Below are 14,962 nucleotides of genomic sequence, written 5' to 3'. Positions count from 1 at the left end.
TTGGAGTATGACTATAAAGACACATCTCCTGGATGCACTGGTACGCATCTTTAGTGATGTATCCTAAGGTCATCAGGTGTTTTGGGTCTCACAACATCATACACCCTCGCCCAGGCGACCCAGCCGGGGGTGATCAGGCCCCGACTTGCGTACCAGTAGCTACCCACGGATCAGCCCTCTTGATCCACAGCCACCTTGTGGCTTTCTCTGCCGCTTCACTCACAGCCTGGATGGCCCTCTTCTTGGCTGCCCCAGCCACGCCCAGCCGGCCTAGGACTTTGCAGAGTGATCGTCCTGCAAAGCCCCTACAACCCACTTCTATGGGCTCATAGAAAGTCTTCCAGCCCCTTCCCCTGCACTCCTGCACTAGTTCCTGGTACTTTCCTCGTTTCCTTTCATTGGCCTCCTCAATCCGCTCTTCCCAGGGCACTGTGAGTTCCAGCATGATCAGCTGTTTTGAGGCCTCAGAAATTATTATTATGTCTGGCCGGAGTGATGTTTTTGCAATGTTCTGAGGGAACTTTAGTTGTTTACCCAGGTCAGCCTGTAGCTGCCAATCAGAGGCTGTGTTGAGGAGGCCAGTTGTCAAATGTGGGCGCACCTGGGGTTTCTCTCCAGCCTTAATAAAAGAGATTGCCTTCCTCGGAGCATGATGATGCTTGCTGGTGCTGATTGCTGAGGCAATCTTTTCAGCAACTACTCTGAGCACCTGGTCGTGCCACCAACGATACCGACCATCGGCCAGGGCCCTTGGGCAGCTGCTAAGGAGGTGTTCTAGGGTCCCTCTTCCAAAGCACCGTGGACAGGCAGGTGTCTCGCTCTTTCCCCACAGATGGAGGTTTGCTGGGCTTGGCAGAGTGTCGTATACTGCCTGCACTAGGAATCGGATCCGGTGGAAGTCTGCCTGCATGATGTTTGCCCAGGTGACCTTGCGCTGCAAGGTGCTCTCCCACCTTGTCCATGCTCCCTGCCGCTTAAGGCCTACAGCTCTACTTACTCGCTCCTCCTCCACACCTGCTCGGACCTCTTCCTGGAGTAGCTGGTGTCTCTCCTCTCCCTGAGTTCCCGCCTCAATTTTACATTTCCAACAGAGATAGTCAGGCATAAGCTTCATACAGTGTAATCTTGTTGGAGTATAATAATATCTATGCAGAATTTTATATTGTATGCATTTGCTCCTCGCCTCCTTAACATAAATCCCATTTTCTGCCAAAATGCCCATCCATTTTTTGTTTGAAATTGGTGCATTTAAATCTTTCTGCCACAAAAATGTAATGTTCGAACATTCCCCACTTGTGTTATCATTTACCAACCTATAAAAACATGATGTTGTGTGGTGCTCCTGAGGCATATTTATAAAATTTAGAACAAGATTCTCATGTCCCCTTCTGAACTTCGATGTCACACAGTGTCTAATTTGCAAATTTCTCCAGAAATTTTCCTTCCCTTCCAATTTGTATGTTTGAACAAGGTCTCTATAGGACATAAATTCCCCATCTTTAAATAAGTCACTAATAACATTTATGCCATGAGACTGCCACAGTTTCCAAAACATTTTTTTCCCCTATACGAATAGCTGGATTGTTCCAAAGAGATCAGTAAAACTGCACATGAGGTGATATCTTAAGAATTCTATGTATATTGAGCCAAACCTGGCTAGAATGAAACAAAATTGGGTTCGTTGAAGTGCAGCTTTGAGACAGCATACCTTTTGGATCAAAAGGAGTATAAATCTCAGACTCTATACTTAGCCATTCCTTTCCGGCTGGATTTTTTCCCCAGTAATTAACCAATTTTGCCATCTCGAACGAGACTGAATATAATCTTGGATCAGGTAAACTTAATCCACCCTTCTCTCTAGGAGCATATAATTTACTTAGCTTGATTCTTGCCCTTTTCCCATCCCACAGAAACTGCTTAATTAAGTTTTCACACTGTTTAAAGAGACCGGGCGGTATCGCAATTGGTAACATCATTACTACATAGTTAAATTGGGGAGCTATAATCATTTTTACAATATTTATTTTGCCCCACAATGAGATTTTTAATTTGCCCCATTTTTCTATATTTGTTTTTATTTTTAGAAGGACTGGGTCAAAATTAAGTTTGGGTAGGTCCTCCATATCTTGGTTTAGTCTAATCCTGAGATACTTCATCCCTCTAGGTACCGATTTAAAATTGAATTTTTCTACCATGTATGGATAGCATAGTGGGGATAGTGGCATTACTTCAGACTTTCCCCAGTTAATAGTATAACCTGACAGCTCAGAGAACGCCTTTGTGGTGTCCATTAAATGCGGCACTGATAAGAATGGATCTGTTATAATAGCAAGAATATCATCAGCATAGAGGAGGAGTTTGTGTTCCTGCTGCCCACCTATGACGCCTTTAATCTCCTTGTTTGATCTGATACTCACTGCCAATGTTTCTATAAAAATTAAGAACAAAAGGGGGCTTAAAGAACAGTGCTGACGAGCTCCACGTGACAAACTAAAGAAGGATGAAACCATACCATTTGATATTACCGCCACCTTTGGTTCTTTGTATAGCACTTTAACCCAGTTTAGAAAGTGTGGACCAAACCCGAACCGCAACAAGGTTGAAAAGAAAAGCTCCATTCAACTTTGTCAAAAGCCTTCTCTGGAGGAGAAAGCTGCTATCTTTAGACTGGCTCAACTATATCAAAAGGAGTAGCTTTTGAATGTCATCTGAGGAAGAGCATGTTTTCATAAATCCAGTCTGATTTGGATGTATGATGACACCCAGAACCCTAGACTCTCTGACTACTGAAGCTGCATTTTTGTGGTCAGCGGGTTTTTGAGCTGTAACACTGTCACAGAGTTAAAGGTGCCTATAACAGATTAAAGGCGAGTTTTCTGCAAAACTGCTTTGGTTAGTGTATGATGGTATTCATGGTTCCATGTTAGCTCCATAATATTTTGTCTTTATAGAAGCTGTTTAATAAAAACATGGTTAGAGGAGCCTTGGAAGCACTTATTGAATGCATGGAAGACTTACTGGCCAGGCCTCCTGATCTAAGCCTTTTTAACCCCCACATATGGAAGTTGGAAACTGATCTGTGTCTTCTTCCTGTCCTTAGACGTGTACACACACACACACACACACACACACACACACACACACACACACACACACACACACACACACACACACACTAGGGCAGAGAGACACCTTCAGGCTGGTTTGCCTCTCATCGTCGGCTCCTCCATCTTCATTTTTTTCCCCATTTCCCCCTCCAGCTGTACTCATTACTCTGTAGATGGGATGGGGGGCCACCGATTGCGTGAGTGAGTGTGGGTTGTGTCTTCAGGGCTTTCTCTCTGACAGCTATCTGTTTGCATTCAGACATTTGGCAGTGGTGAAGGGCCAGCTGGCTACCAATCTCCTCGATTGTCTCGTCTTGCTCTCGTCTGAGGGGATTTCAGATGAAGCGTTGGTCCGATTTGTTCTCCGATGACACGCTGAGCTATAATCCCGTAATGTATTTCTGAGGGATGCTGAAACACTAGATATTGCAGAAGGCCTCTTAGTCCCTGAAGTGATACTGTAGGAATAGTGGCATGACATCATCGCAGGTAAAAATACCACAAAGTGCTACACTGTAAGCCTCCATGGGAATATTACTATAAGTACGGCTGCAGTTATCAGGTGTAAATGTGCAGCCAGACTGAGTGAGAGATAAACTCCTGTGGAGAGCTTAGAGGGGATCATTTCTTAGCGAAACTGATGGGCTGTGTTTAACTTGACTTACAACGTGACTTCAGGTCAATATTCAACATAATATACAGGTTTATTTGGGGGGAAAGGCATTCTCTGTTCCAAGGAAGTTGTCACCCCTATTATGTGTGTTAGTGAAGGAGGATGATTATTACACAAAACTTCTAGATACACATTAACTAACACTTTCTGGACTTCATGGGGATGGACTCTCATGAATACACGGGGCTCTGTGCCCAACTGTTCACTCAGTTCACTCCACCCCACAGTTGTTGGCTAGTGGGGTGGAGGTAAGCTTGGCAGTTTTCTTGAAGAGTTCTGAGTTCTGTTGGTTCATGATTTATGATCAAGTCCCAGGCTGTTAGTTCTTTTAATTTTAATATTATATCCTTATCTTTGTTTCTAGTCCTTGGTTCCTGTGTTGAGTATGAGATTTTGGAGTTAAGGTCTGTTTCTGTATCATATCATGACAAGAGCTTGCAGTAAAGTACAGCCACACAGATGTTCCCTTTGCCCACAGTGTAAAGTATTCTGCTACCCTGATGAATCGCATGCATAAAAAAAACAAGTAATTTCCTTCCTCAACCTTGAGATTTAAATTTTGTGCTGAGAGCTTATGTAGCAAGCTAGACTTTACAGGATGTCTTCATGTGTGATGTGATTGGTTGTCATTCACATTTACCTGTTACTACAGGCTACAGTGTGACTTCCCTTTTATGATAATCCTGTAGGTGTGTGTTGTCGGCTTGCACCTGTTTGCATAATCTGATTACCTTTTTCTTTTTGTCATTAACAAAACCATGAATTCAAATAAAGTAGTTAATGTAGCTGAATATGAATAACCATGAGCTGGTAAAAGCAAACATCATCTTTTTGTGTTTACAGTAAAAAAAATAAAAATAAACTTGAGCTTTCTTGTAAATGTGGTGTCCTGACTGAAGGCCTAAAAGAAAAAGAAAATGAAAATGAATATTATAAATAATAAAATTATCTTTGTTTCTAATGAGCAGTGACAGGAAAAAGGATTACAGTTAAAGCTTGCTGCTGCCTATTTTAAGCTAAAGTTTTCAGCTATTGTGGATTTCAGCACCATGGACAGCTCTGCTTAAACTGACACTTGATGTTTGCATTATTATTTTAATATTTTATAAATGTTTTTGGAAAAAAAACTTTATCACCGTGCACTGAATCTGAAAACTCTTCAAACTGTGTTTTGGATTTATTCTCTTCACTCAGTATCTCTCCACATACTCTTATTTCCACACTGGTATATGTCCCAAAAAACACAAAACAAAATGAAACAACTCAGAGTCAGAGTAATATAAATTTTGGCTTAGTCCAGCATATGAGTAGCAGTACACTCTTCATTTACAAAAGTCTTTATGCTATATAAGTAATTCTTATTATTTATCTTCAGTTCACTTTAGTTTCTGTCATTTTAGAGCACAGATTTGTTTGTTTTAGTTGCCTTATTATTTATTCATCTTAAGTTTATTTGTGTTAGGCTCTGTTGAGTTTTTATTAGTTTCAGTGACAGTTTCAGTTTTAAAAAAAATCATTTTAATATTTGTGGTGTTTTTAAACTATTTATATTAATAATAATAATAATAATGGATTGGATTTATATAGCGCTTTTCAAGGCACCCAAAGCGGTTTACAATGCCATTATTCATTCACTCTCACATCCACACACTGGTGGAGACAAGCTACGGTTGTAGCCACAGCTGCCCTGGGGCAGACTGACAGAAGCGAGGCTGCCAAATCGCGCCATCGGCCCCTCTGGCCAACTCCAGTTGGCCAGAGGGGCCAACTGGTGTTGGCCAGTATACATTAATTAATAGTTTCAGTAATTGCTATTGTTTAATGACTGTTATTAATTAGTTTAATAATTATTAGAAATGTTCACATAAAGCTTTTAGCATGTAAAGCAAAAATGAATTAAACAAGCAAAATTAAGAAGAAAAATAAAAAATGAATTAAACACAAAAAATAGCGACAGTTATTGACGAAAAAGGTGTTTCCTGTGGAAGGACTTTTATTTTGAAGCTGTTGCCGGAACCTCGCGTTGATTGTTAGCAGCTTTGTGGCTCGCGCAGCTAAAATCGTCGCGCGGCAGGTTTGTGATGTTATTACCGGGCAGAGACAGACCGAGACTCCGAGACGATGACGGCCGCCAGCAAGAAGAAGCCCAAAGAGTCTCAGCAGGATGAGGTGGGATGACTCGCTAAAACCACACAGCGACACAGACAGACATCTTTATTTTTAATTTTTTAATTTTTATTTCTAGCTCTAATTAGATAACGTTCAGGCGCGTGTGGTCTGCGCGATAGCTACAGTGGACAGGGACCCCGCGCTTTATTTTAAATCAAATTTTAACGAAATTGTTTATATTTTACTTGTAAGAATCAAATCTGTAGAAGTTTATCTTTTCCTTCAAGGAGCTTTCCTTTTCCTCCTTCCTCTCAGTAATTTCACACTTTTCCAACTTCAGCCTGAATCCGCGGAGCTCAGGCACGGCTGCAGCGGCACAGCGAGCCATCAGAGCCGGCTGACAGGGATGCAATGTTCGCGGTGTAACTCCAACAGGTTGTCCATGATCATGTAAATAATTCAGGGCGCGTTTGTGGGAAAAACAGGCCGGGAGCTCCGTTTGTGGCGACGCTGGTGACTTTGAGTCCTGTTTTGTAGATGCTTTGGCTTCGCAGTTCTTTAAGTTTCCTCGGGTTTGTTTTTGCGTCTTTCTGATCAAATTGTTTCGTTTTTGGTTGTTTGTTTGTTAGTTTTTTAGATTCTTTCGTGTGTTAATCTGCTCAGTCTGCGCATAATTGTTGTGTATTCATCACATGACACAGACAATATGGTTGAGTGGTGCAAAGATGTTGGAATAGATTAGGAATGGATAACTCGTTGCTACATATACAGTATATATTGACTATTAATAAGTATATAAGTGGTATACAAACATGTACAGCAGAATAAAATATTCCCATGTTCATTTTCAGTGTTTATGTTTCGTTTTGTGTCTCTTCATTGTCATCTTTTTCATGTTTTGGTGATTTTGTGTCTTTTTTGTTGTTGTTGCTTTGAGCCTTTTTAGTCTTCCTGTTCATCTTCTTTCTTACTTCTTGTGTTTGATTCCCTTTTGTCTCATTTTGGTGGTTTTGTGTCTCAGTTTTTGCATCTATTTTTTTTTTCATTATTTTCAGTCTTGTTGTGGTAGATCTGGCAGGTTTTTGAGTTTAAATGTTGTGTGTCTTGTTCTTTATCTCTTCATTGTCATCTCTTTTGATTTTTGTTTCTCATCTTTTTGTGGGAGTTTCTGCCTGTGCTCTTACTGTTTATTTTAAATCCTTTGTGTCTCGTTTTTGCATTTTTGTATTTCTTCCTGCTCAACTTATTATTTCTTAATTTACTTAGTAAATGTGTCACATTTTGACTCTCTGTGTGCTAGTTGTGTCTAAATCCTGTCTCCATTTGCTTGTTTTTCATCATTGTGGTAGATCGTGGTGTTTTCTAGTTTAAATGTTGTTTGTCTCATTTAGTGTCTTCATCGGGTCATTTTAGTTTGCTTTTTGTTCATCTTTATTCTCATTACTGTCACGTGTTTGTGGTAGCTTGGCATTTATGAAGCCTTGTGTCTAATTTGTCGTCTCTTTGAGTTTGATTGTCATTGTAGCTCCTGTTTTAGTAAGTTCGTGGGGTTTTTTGTCTTTCTTTTGCTCATTTTCAGTGTTTTGTGTGTCACTTGGAATCAAATTGTGCACATTTGTTGCTAGTTTTTCGGTTGTTTTGGATCTTTGAGGAGCTTTGTGCCTCCTTCAGTCGGTCTGTTTTGCACATGGATGTAACCAGGGTTTAGAAATTAGTGTGGTACAGATAATGTTTTTGCCGTTACGCTTTGCTCTTTTGCAAGAGTGACTATGTCTGTAGAAACATGCAAGATGAAATAACAAAAGTAGAGAATTATGGCTTCATTTAAAATGAAAACAGCACAAGGGAGGAAGTTACTTACTCGATGGCTCCTGTCCTGCTGTGCCTCTGATTCACTCCTCCTGTCTAAACCAACCAGTTATCATTTCTCATGAGTCATCGGCCTAAACGCGGCCCAATCAGGCGCGGTGTAGGGTGGGCCATAATGCTGTAGAACTGAAGTCTTTTCAAAGTAAAAGCCACCTATAGCATCTCGTCTCTCCTAAAACATCTGAATCTGATATCCCGAGCCTCTTTGTGGTAATTTTGCATATCTGTGGTCATCGTTGTTTACATTCGTGTACCAAATTTTGTATTTGCACTTGTTTATGCCCCATTTTACTAATTTCTGACCTACTTATGGTAGTTTTGCACATATTTGTGGTAAAACTGTTTCTCATTTTGTATTTCTGTGTTACACCTTATTTTTGTGTCATTGGCTCGCAGAGATGTTATCTTTGTCTTATCTGTTATCTGTTGTTTACTATCTTTGGAGTAATTTGTTGTTGCTCTTTTATCTCATCTAAGTAATTTTGTATTTGTTTCTGGATGTGTTTCATGGACGCTCTGCATTCTTTTCCCCACCAAACAATAATCTTGATTTTATTTTGGGTCTAAAAGTTGATTTTTATTTATTCCCTGTGAGTTTGAAGTCTGTTTTGCAAGAGAAATAAACATGCAAAAAGAATGCAGCTTAGAGTTTTCTGCATAAGAACAGATTCTTTTGCCTTTAAAACACCAGGAAACGATAAGTCTCAAAACATTTACTACCATGCAAGAGAAGGATGAGCCGAAAATGATCAATTTGAGAACATTTTGGGCATTTTTAGCTTGAAGAAAGACTCAAATGTCAAATCAGTTGACACGACTTGGATTGATTTGGTTTACTGATTAAATCACTAAGCGCCTGCTCTACAAAAAACTAGCACACAACAGGAAAAAGTAACTGTACAAAAACATTTAAGTTTTTACAGATACTTAATTTACTCGGAAATAATCCCTCCTTATTGTTTTTTCAGTCTTGGCCTTTGTCTTTGCATTTTTTTTGTCTGTTTTTGGTGTCTGTTTGCTTAAAGTGACTGGATAATACTCCTGGTAATAATGTCTTGGGTTTTTATTTCGTGGCATAAAACGTGTCCTTGCCTTATTATGTCCGAGGTCGATCTGAGAGGCTGGAAATTATAGCCTTGGCTTTCAGCAGGTTCGGTTTGTCGATGTGTGTCTTTGCATCTGTCCCTTTAACTCTCTTCAGTGTATCCTCAGCACACAAACACCGACACGCATGCTTTGATTTGCTCGCCTGCCTTACTTCCCACTGAAGGGAGTTTGATCAGCAGACTGTTGCAGTGAACTGTGTCTGCTGAAGCACACTCACACTGTGAGCGTACGGTGAATTAGCTCCGAGATGTTGAACCAAACTCAGAGAGGAGTCGATGGCCCAGTGGTGTGCAAAGGAAGCTCTACCCACTGCTGAGCGTGTCTGAGGTTTTCCTGCTTCGGTAATTGAACAGTTTCACCTCTCACAGCAGTGGATGTGATATAGATTGTTCTGGACACGTTTGTGCCTTTTATACTAAGCATCACACAGATTTATTCAAAGTGGGTTTGTCATAATAATCCTTCAATAACACTAAAGTCGGCATCCCGCAGCAGCGTGCAGCGATATGAACAGAAGATGAAAGTGTTGTTCATCACAGAAGATCTCAAAAAGATCTAAAAAAAAAGAAGGTTTACTTAGTTTACTTAAACTGGTGAATCTGTATCCTACCAGAATGAAATCGCCGCTAGTGCTTTCTCGTTGAGGCACAAACTGTTTTTACAAGTATTAGGTCGGTTTAGCTTCACACTGCACAAAATCAAACCCTTTCTACATCACTCGATTAATATCACAGCTTTTTTTCCAGTCTTAAACAGTTGTGTGCTTGACTGACAATAGATTTAAGACTTTGTATATAACCTTACCAGCCACTTTATTAGGTATAACTTGCTAGTACTGGGTTGGACCCCCTATTTGCCTTCAGAACAATAGATTCAACAAGGTGCTCAAAACATTCCTCTGAGTTTTTGATCCATATTGACACGATAGCATCGCACAGTTAGTTGTGTAGTTGTGCTCTCATGTGTATGTGTGGGTGGTCATATTTAGAAAGGTTTGTGGCTGTATTTTTTTTAGATTTATACAAGAATTGTGTAAAATGAAAAAACTGGGTGTATACTGTGAAAATGCATTGGTTACGTTTGTTACCTTTCAGACTGAATCTACACTCACCAAACATTTTATTAGGTACACCTTGCTAGTAAAGGGTTGGGACCCCTTTTACCTTCAGAGCTGTCTTAAGTCTTCATAACAGAAATTCAGCAATACTCTTTAAAGACTTAATGTAACTAGAGCCAGTGATCCAGATCTTAGTTACTCTTTGGTCCTTGTGTGGTTTCATGAGTCTCCACAAACAACAGAAACAACATCCAAACAAAGTGGAGCTCAGAGCAAAGCTCAGGAGCCGAATAGACATGTTCTCCATTCTGCTGAAGGTCACAGTGGATCAGCTGTACACTGAACATTATGCAGCATGTTTGGGGTCCCTCTGTGCAGCCTCAGTGGCCTAATGGATAAGGCACTGGCCTCCTAAGCCAGGGATTGTGGGTTTGAGTCCCATCTGGGGTGATTTTCAGCACAGTGGTGCAGTGGAAGCAATATGCAGTACAACCATGATACTGGTCTTGTTTTAGAGGTATTGTAACATAAGAACTACACATCTCAGCTTACTTGGCATTATTCTTCAAGTTTTCTGGACTTACATAACCATAATTAGTTTCAGCCATAATAATCAAATAGTTTCTTGCTTTTGTTATTTGACAGCTTGTGTTTTGAATAGAAAAAACATGCAGGATTTTAATATGTTGTAAATCTACACAGGTATCCATGTTTTCTTTCTGTGTGTGCGTGAGCTGTTAGGTGGCAAAGTCTGAGGTTGTAATGGTTCTGTTGATGTGTGGGCTCAAGCTGGCAGAGGCAGGGTTATAAAGGTGTTTTTTGTCGATTGTTAAGGCCTTTGCCTTAATCCCTTAAGCCCTCGGCTATTTTCTGAAATTTCCACCTGGAAAACAAAAACCTCCCAAATTTAGTCAGTAACACGTCCACAGCTGTGAGGCCAAAATGAACAGCCCTGGGCTCTATTGATCAGAGGCACTTGTGAGAATTTAGAATTCAGTAAGTCGCCAGACGAGAATAGGATTTGACAAACTAGTAAAGTATACTTGGTGTACAACTTCCAAATGGTCAAGACTGTAAATTAGAAACTAAAGCCAGTGTTGGACTCAGTTGGGAGAGTCAACTGAGGTTTTGACATGCAGCACACAGCACAAAACTGTTACCGCTATAATGAAATAGCCCAGAGAGAGCGAGGTTGCACTACAACACCAATTTTGCCTTTCTGTAGCAACCTGAAAAACCTGTAGGATATGAAATGTGCAAGAGGTAAGAATTCTGAATCAGGTTGTCGATTTAACAGTATGCGTTTCACTCCAGTTGGCATCTTCAGCGATTCTTGAGGTAAGAGCCATATTTTTCTGCATTTCTGTTTTTAATAATCTGCAATAATGAGAGTTAACCCAACAAATATCTAAAGATTGCAATGGTGAACCCGCTGAATGAATAACCATGTAAACAGGGTAACATTTGGGTAAAATCCTGTATATTTAACTTTTGATCAGATTCTGAATTGATGATCTTTGATGTCCAGCTCTCCCACAATATCCTGCACTCACAATGTGCTCAACGATCGGGCTTGAGTACACATCTGTTTGCCTCAGCATCTTGGCCTCTCTCTCACGCTTGGTTCCTTCCTCGTACACATGCTCTTTTGAAGCCTTTCAACAGAACACCCATATGGAAAAGAAATAGTAAAAACGTATAAAAGACTTGCATAAGATGTGGCCTACTTCATATAGTGAATCATATAAGGCTTATATGATTTACTCATTTAAGTGGCCACTTTCTCATTACTTTCATATATTGTTTTAGTAAGTATCCAAAACATCCAAGTTGCCTTTATATAATTTTTCAAGGGATCTTATATCTGTTTTCGCTCTTGTATGCTTTTCATACAAGTTTCACACAAGACAGATACAAACTTTATAAGATTTATATATATCTTTTCCATATGGGCAAGGTCCATGACTTTATGCTTTTTGTGGCACTAATACGTTACAAAAGCAGCTACTTTTAAGCAGGATTGCAGTGCTCGGGCACTGATAGCAATCATACTACATGCATGATGTGCCAGTTTGAACTGAAACTGGTCCCACCTCTTAAAGCAGGACAGGGTTCCTCAGCTGTTACCAGGCACAGCATACAATGATTACACTAATCAAAACAAATTAGACTTTGGGCGTCATATGTGCTGAGCACATGGTAAGTCTGACTACAGTCTAAACAAGTCCTTCACATAGGAGGCGACATGTGCTGTGCTGACTGCTAGCTAGTGCAAATGGCCCAAAATTTGCGCTAAGCTGGCTGTTGAGCTCTGCTTGTACTTCACTTTGTTCCACCCGCTGTATTTGTACTACACGCGCCTGCTCTGTGTTATTTCAAAACATGCATCTCTCATTCATGAAGAAGAAAGCTTTGAGGGGTGTGTCGTTTCCACAACACTGCTTTCCTTCTGAGGTCCCCAGAGCCATTGAAAGGAATGACTTTAAGACTGGAGGTCCCTATCCACAGGTTTCTGTAAGAGCGTACGTAGGCTGCCATGACAGACCACTACTTCCGTTGTCCGGTTTTATACTTCCGGTTACTCAAAGCGAGACCCAGCGTTCAGTCGTTGCTAACAACAAAATCAGTTACTTTGTGCGGTAATAAGTGGCTTTACCTGTTCGAAGATGAGCTCGGGTTCAACGTGTGCTGTCGTCGGCTGCCACAATAATTCAAGAAAACTGAAAAACGCATTAGAAACATTTTGCCTTGAGCATCAACAACTTAGAAAGGCCTGTCCGTGCCCACCGCCCTACGCACTGCACTCTATGCCGCGGAAGGAGGATTGGAAACTAGCGTGGCTGGCAGCTTTAAGACTCAAATACCCTCCAAAGAGAGTTTATGTTTGCTCCTTTCATTTTATCGATAAAAAGCCCACAGAGCTACACCCCGACCCGGAGCTTTATCTGGGCTATGACCGACCCCCACCGAAGAAAAGAAGAAAGCTCACTCGGACCACTTTGAGTGTGACAGCTTCCAGTAATATGAACAAAAACACAGAATCTGTACCCGGTAAGTGAAAGTGTAAATGTGGTTTGCCACCGTTTCACATTTTAAACACGCAATTCTTTACCTTTACTAAATAATAGCCTATGGTGAATGGCGTTAGTATCAGCACTAGCTGGTTATTAGCAGCAAAGTTTCAATTTTAACGAAAGTTTATAATAATAATAATAATAATAATAATAATAATGCCAAAAGATGAGCTCCAAGGGCTGTAAAAGTCTTAGGTTTGTGTTTATAAAGAACATGTTTTTTCAAGTCGAGAAAACTCAAGTAAAAACGTTAAAGGCAACCTTTGCAAAAATACCAACAGTTGTGACTTTTTTTAGAATGTAAAATAAAATCTAATCACAGTAATTGAATACAATTGTGACAAATTTTTAGGGGACTTAGGAACATTTTATGTTGACATTTATGATTTTGCATTTGTGTGAAAAAATGTAGAATGAGAAATTTCACTCAAAAATATAATAAGCTAAGTGACACTTTACAGTTTCTCTTATGCTAACAGTTTGACTGTACATCTGATCATATTTTTGTCTTATTCAGACTCCACAGTGTTACGTTCAGTGGAATTAGACCAGGCCAGCATCTCCACACAACCCCCTGAGCCACATCTGCACTCAGTCCACACACAGTGGGAGGATCCTTCGCAACAAGACCATCAATACTGCAACAGGTCTCGCAGAAAAGATGTGCAGGATAAGATGACTCAGTGTGATGAAGTTGCATATTTCATTCTTCAAAATGATGCAGACGCTTTGCTGTACACTGGGATAGCCTTAGAAACATTTAACACTTGTGTCGACACTGGAAGGATATGAAAACAATGACACTCATGACACTTATGAAATTAAAGAGTAACCGTGTAATAGGTGACCTAAGCCGCCAGTTTCATATATCACAAAGCATGGCCAGCAAGATCATCTCACACTGGTTAGACAAGCTGGAGGAAGTTCTCCGACCATTAATTCCATGGCTGCCAAAAGAAACTATTCAAGCAACTATGCCTGAAGCCTTCAAGAAGAACTTTCCAAATACTACATGCATTATAGACTGCAGTGAGACCCTTTTACAGGAACCCAGAAATCTGGGCTCAAGAGGGGAATCATACAGCCATTATTATTCACACAACACAGTCAATATTTGGTTGCTGTTGCACCATGTGGACTAATCATGTTTGTGTCTGCGGCACACCATCATTAAGTTTGCAGATGACACCACGGTGATTGGCCTCATCAGTGACAACGATGAGGCCGCCTACAGGGAGGAGGTGGATCGTCTGGCTGAGTGGTGCGACAGAAACAACCTGCTGCTTAACACCGAGAAGACCAAGGAGCTCATCGTGGACTACAGGAGGAATGCTGACCCACATCCACCCATCCACATTAAGGGGACGGCTGTGGAGCGTGTGAGCAGCTTCAAGTTCCTGGGAGTCCACATCTCCGAGGATCTCACCTGGACGACCAACTGCTCCAAGCTGGTCAAGAAGGCTCACCAGCACCTCTTCTTCTTGAGGACTCTGAGGAAGAACCATCTGTCCTCAGACATCCTGGTGAACTTCTATTGTTGCACCATCGAGAGCATCCTGACCAACTGTATAACAGTCTGGTATGGGAACTGCTCTGCCTTGGACCGTTGCAGAGGGTCGTGAAAACTGCCCAGCGCATCGCCAGAGCACCACTTCTTGCCATGAAAGACATCTACAGGAAGCGGTGTCTGAAAAGGGCTGGGAAAATCATCAAAGACCCCAGTCACCCATCACATGGACTCTTCATCCTCCTGCCCTCTGGGAGGCGCTACAGGAGCCTCCGGACTAAGGCCACCAGGTACTGGAACAGCTTCTTCCCCACAGCTGTCAGACTCCTGAACTCTGCCTCCTGACATCTGACCCACGTTAACACATGGACTGAACATACACACACCCACAATGGACAACTGTACCCTCAAACACACAATAATAACATGGACTGAACCACCACTCACAACCACTAGCAC

At 41.0% G+C, this 14,962-nt stretch overlaps 1 protein-coding gene and 1 non-coding gene across 4 annotated transcripts in view; both read left to right on the top strand.

The window, feature by feature from the left end:
* Positions 1-14,962, top strand: part of LOC146642018 (inactive dipeptidyl peptidase 10-like) — a 141,165-nt gene that overhangs the window by 56,248 nt on the left and 69,955 nt on the right. Inside the window, exon 1 of one of the 3 annotated variants that reach the window (XM_085398332.1) lies at positions 5,789-5,949. The exons of the other annotated variants lie outside the window; for them this stretch is intronic. Coding sequence (XP_085254458.1) covers positions 5,902-5,949 — 48 coding nt within the window. The 5' untranslated portion in view covers positions 5,789-5,901. Of the gene's footprint in view, positions 1-5,788; positions 5,950-14,962 lie in introns of those variants that run through there. 3 annotated transcript variants of the gene reach the window in all.
* trnar-ccu (transfer RNA arginine (anticodon CCU)) lies at positions 10,300-10,372 on the top strand. The gene has a single exon. It is a non-coding gene; the product is annotated as a tRNA-Arg (tRNA).

The sequence above is a fragment of the Rhamphochromis longiceps genome, linkage group LG23 (assembly GCF_057381845.1).
Source record: "Rhamphochromis longiceps isolate RC_006_pf linkage group LG23, R_longiceps_female_GT1.1, whole genome shotgun sequence".
NCBI lineage: Eukaryota > Metazoa > Chordata > Actinopteri > Cichliformes > Cichlidae > Rhamphochromis > Rhamphochromis longiceps.
This window is presented reverse-complemented; position numbering and strand designations above follow the sequence as displayed.